The 2,801-nt window shown below is 35.7% G+C and overlaps 1 protein-coding gene across 1 annotated transcript; it reads right to left on the bottom strand.

The window, feature by feature from the left end:
* Positions 1-277: 277 nt before the first annotated feature.
* LOC136218784 (peptide-N4-(N-acetyl-beta-glucosaminyl)asparagine amidase A-like) lies at positions 278-2,422 on the bottom strand. Its single transcript, XM_066005889.1, has one exon. The coding sequence runs from the start codon at positions 2,313-2,315 to the stop codon at positions 501-503; it is 1,815 nt and encodes a 604-aa protein (XP_065861961.1). The 5' UTR covers positions 2,316-2,422; the 3' UTR covers positions 278-500.
* Between the last annotated feature and the right edge of the window lie 379 nt (positions 2,423-2,801).

Raw genomic sequence — 2,801 nt, 5'->3', positions numbered from 1 at the left:
TTCGTATATATAGGACAAACAAAAGAGCATTCTCTTCACCTTAAAAAAAAAAAAAAGAATGCACCAGGGTCCAGGGTAGTAGGAACTAGAATATATAATCCGAAAACAAGAACACCAATAATGATTGTCTATTACTTAAAAAGGACAGTAGGAACTTTCATTTGTTATCCACTGAATTGCTACCAAATAGATAGTAGGTAAGATAACTCAAGGGAACTTCCCACTGAATTTGTTATCCACTTGAGTACTAACTTAAACCATTAAAACCTTCAGTTGCTAGGCAGAAACTTCTACTGTTTTATTAAAGTTAAATTCAATCTAATTGTAAATTATTCAAACAAAAGATACAAATATACAAGCAAGGGCATCTTAGTTCGAAACATGTAGAATAGTACACACTTGAAATTTCATTTAGTTTGCAGATCTAATAAGAAGAAAAAAAAATTGGAATCTGATTATTATACACCATCGGAATTCAGTAATTCTGATGCAAGAGAAGCTCATCGGGATGGAACTGGCCACCGTTTACTGAAACCAAAACCCAGAAGAATATGTTCCTTCTTATTGCATTTATTCTTCACTTTGTCATAAAGAATGGTATAGTTTGAGCTGCTAACATTCCTGAAATAGCACAATTCACTTCCAGCATATTTGTAATCCTGCTGTGTACTTCCCTTTCCACTAACCACCAAGTTGTTCTTCACAACCATTACACCTTCCGCATTCTGTCGATTTTTAAGAGACTCCGTCATTGATCCACTAGAGTCTTCTGATTTCTTCTCATTGAAACCCAGTGTAACGTTTGTTATATACAATGAACTCTCATTTCCTTGATCGGAGAAGTCGGTATACATACCCAATTCAAAGAGTTTCAATGATTCAAAGGAATGAACAGAAGAGGTAAGCTTTCTGAAAAGAACACTATCATTATAACTAATTGTCTGATCCACAATCTGCAAATTCCCATTCTCACCGAGCTCCATTGAGTTTTTGTAACTAAACTGTTGTTTAAAATGTGTTGTCATTTTCCCAAGGGAGGACATTACCCACCCCGTCGAGGAAATAGACCTTCGTGCATTTGTCAAGAATGTTCCATTCAAATCCTTGAAATTTGAAACCAAAGATAAGAACAGAGGCTTACTCTTATGACTCAAAACTTTCCCTTGAGTTTTTATACTCTTATGGTCTAACCAAAGGTGCAAATTTGCATCTATGTACCAAACATTCAGAGCATTAGTAACTGTAAACCCCAATTTATGAATCTTCCCATCCAATATATTCCCTAAAAATGGAGTAATTTCAATGTCATAAGAGGGCAGATTGAACGAACCTATGCCCGTAATTGGTCTCCATAAAAGGGGATTAACACCACCAGTATAAATCACAGTAAAAGGCCATATTGCACCAACAACATCTCCATCAAGACTAACAACAACCTCTCTAAAAGGACCATTTCCAGGAACATCAGTGAGATTGTTTGCAATAATATAGTCATTTGGAAAATTTCCATACCAAAATTCATCATTCTCATGAAACGAAACATAAACTTCCAATACAGCCCTATACACATTTTGAGGGATTTCAAATTCCTTCAACTGGATTTGGGTACTATTCTCAATTTCAAACCACAACCCATCATTCAATGGCAAATTTCTTGAAATGGGCAAGATCAAATCAGCCTTAGAAACATCTAGAGCTCTCAAATTACTCAGACCATCAACACTATAATCCGATTTCTCTTTAGCAGGATAAAAATAAAAAGTTAAATTGACATTGTAAACCCCAGTATAAGTAGTATCAACAAGATTACCAAGATAAACAGCAAGGTCTTGAGTCTCATTCTTAACAAGCAATGAATAATACCTAGTAATATCCTTCTGGACTGACCAAAAAATTCCAGTAGCTCTGGGCTCAGCCGTGCAACTTCTGAGAAGCTCTACACCTCCTAGCCAAACTCCAAAAATGCGATCAAATTGTCGACCTTTAGAAGTGGCGTTCCATTCGAAGACAATTTTGGAGAAATGTTGAAATGGGCAATGGGAAGGAGGGGTATAATTAGCAAGAACAGGAGGTTTTCCATATGTATAACCAAAATCATGTTGAAGAACAGTGTGTATACAGTGGTCGGATTTGGGGACATTGATGGGTTTTGTAACCTCAAAATAAACAGTTGGTGAGGATTCATTGAGAGGGGTAGAAGTGGGTTGAGAGAGAAGATTTGAATTAAGAAGAGTTTTGGCCCTGTGAATGTGAGCTATAGAAGGAAAAGGGTGAAAGATGAAGGAGAGGAAGAGAGGAAGAAGGAAGGAAGCCATGGGTAGGCCTAGCTAGGAATTGTTGTTGAGGAGTTGCTTTTGGTTTTTAGTTGGAGAGAAAGGACTTCATTTGGGAGTAAACTACGAAGCTAAATTGTTTGGTCTGTTTTTCGTTGCTGAAAACAATGATTGAAATGGTTGCAATCTCTAAATATAATTAATTAAAGCCAAAAATTTAACTTTCCATGTTCCTAACTTTCTTTTATTAGTTTTTTTTATTATTATGGGCTAAATACAACATTATTCACGGAGTTTACATAATTGTCTCGAAATAGCCATTTAGCTTCCATTTATTATCAATAAAATCATTTAATTTTGAATTTTGTATCAATTAGATCAATATAAGTCAACTCATATCTCTAACCGAAACGACACGGAGCAGCCATGTGTCGGTTATTATTATGAAATTTGAGTTGACTCAAACTGTAATGTCAGCCATGGTATCATTATGATGCTTTTTAACCATTGAAATTGTCGGAGTGGCTA

This window comes from Euphorbia lathyris, chromosome 2 (assembly GCF_963576675.1).
Source record: "Euphorbia lathyris chromosome 2, ddEupLath1.1, whole genome shotgun sequence".
In the NCBI taxonomy this organism is placed as follows: domain Eukaryota; kingdom Viridiplantae; phylum Streptophyta; class Magnoliopsida; order Malpighiales; family Euphorbiaceae; genus Euphorbia; species Euphorbia lathyris.
The sequence above is the reverse complement of the archived record's forward strand: the minus strand, read 5'-3'. Positions and strand labels throughout refer to the sequence as shown.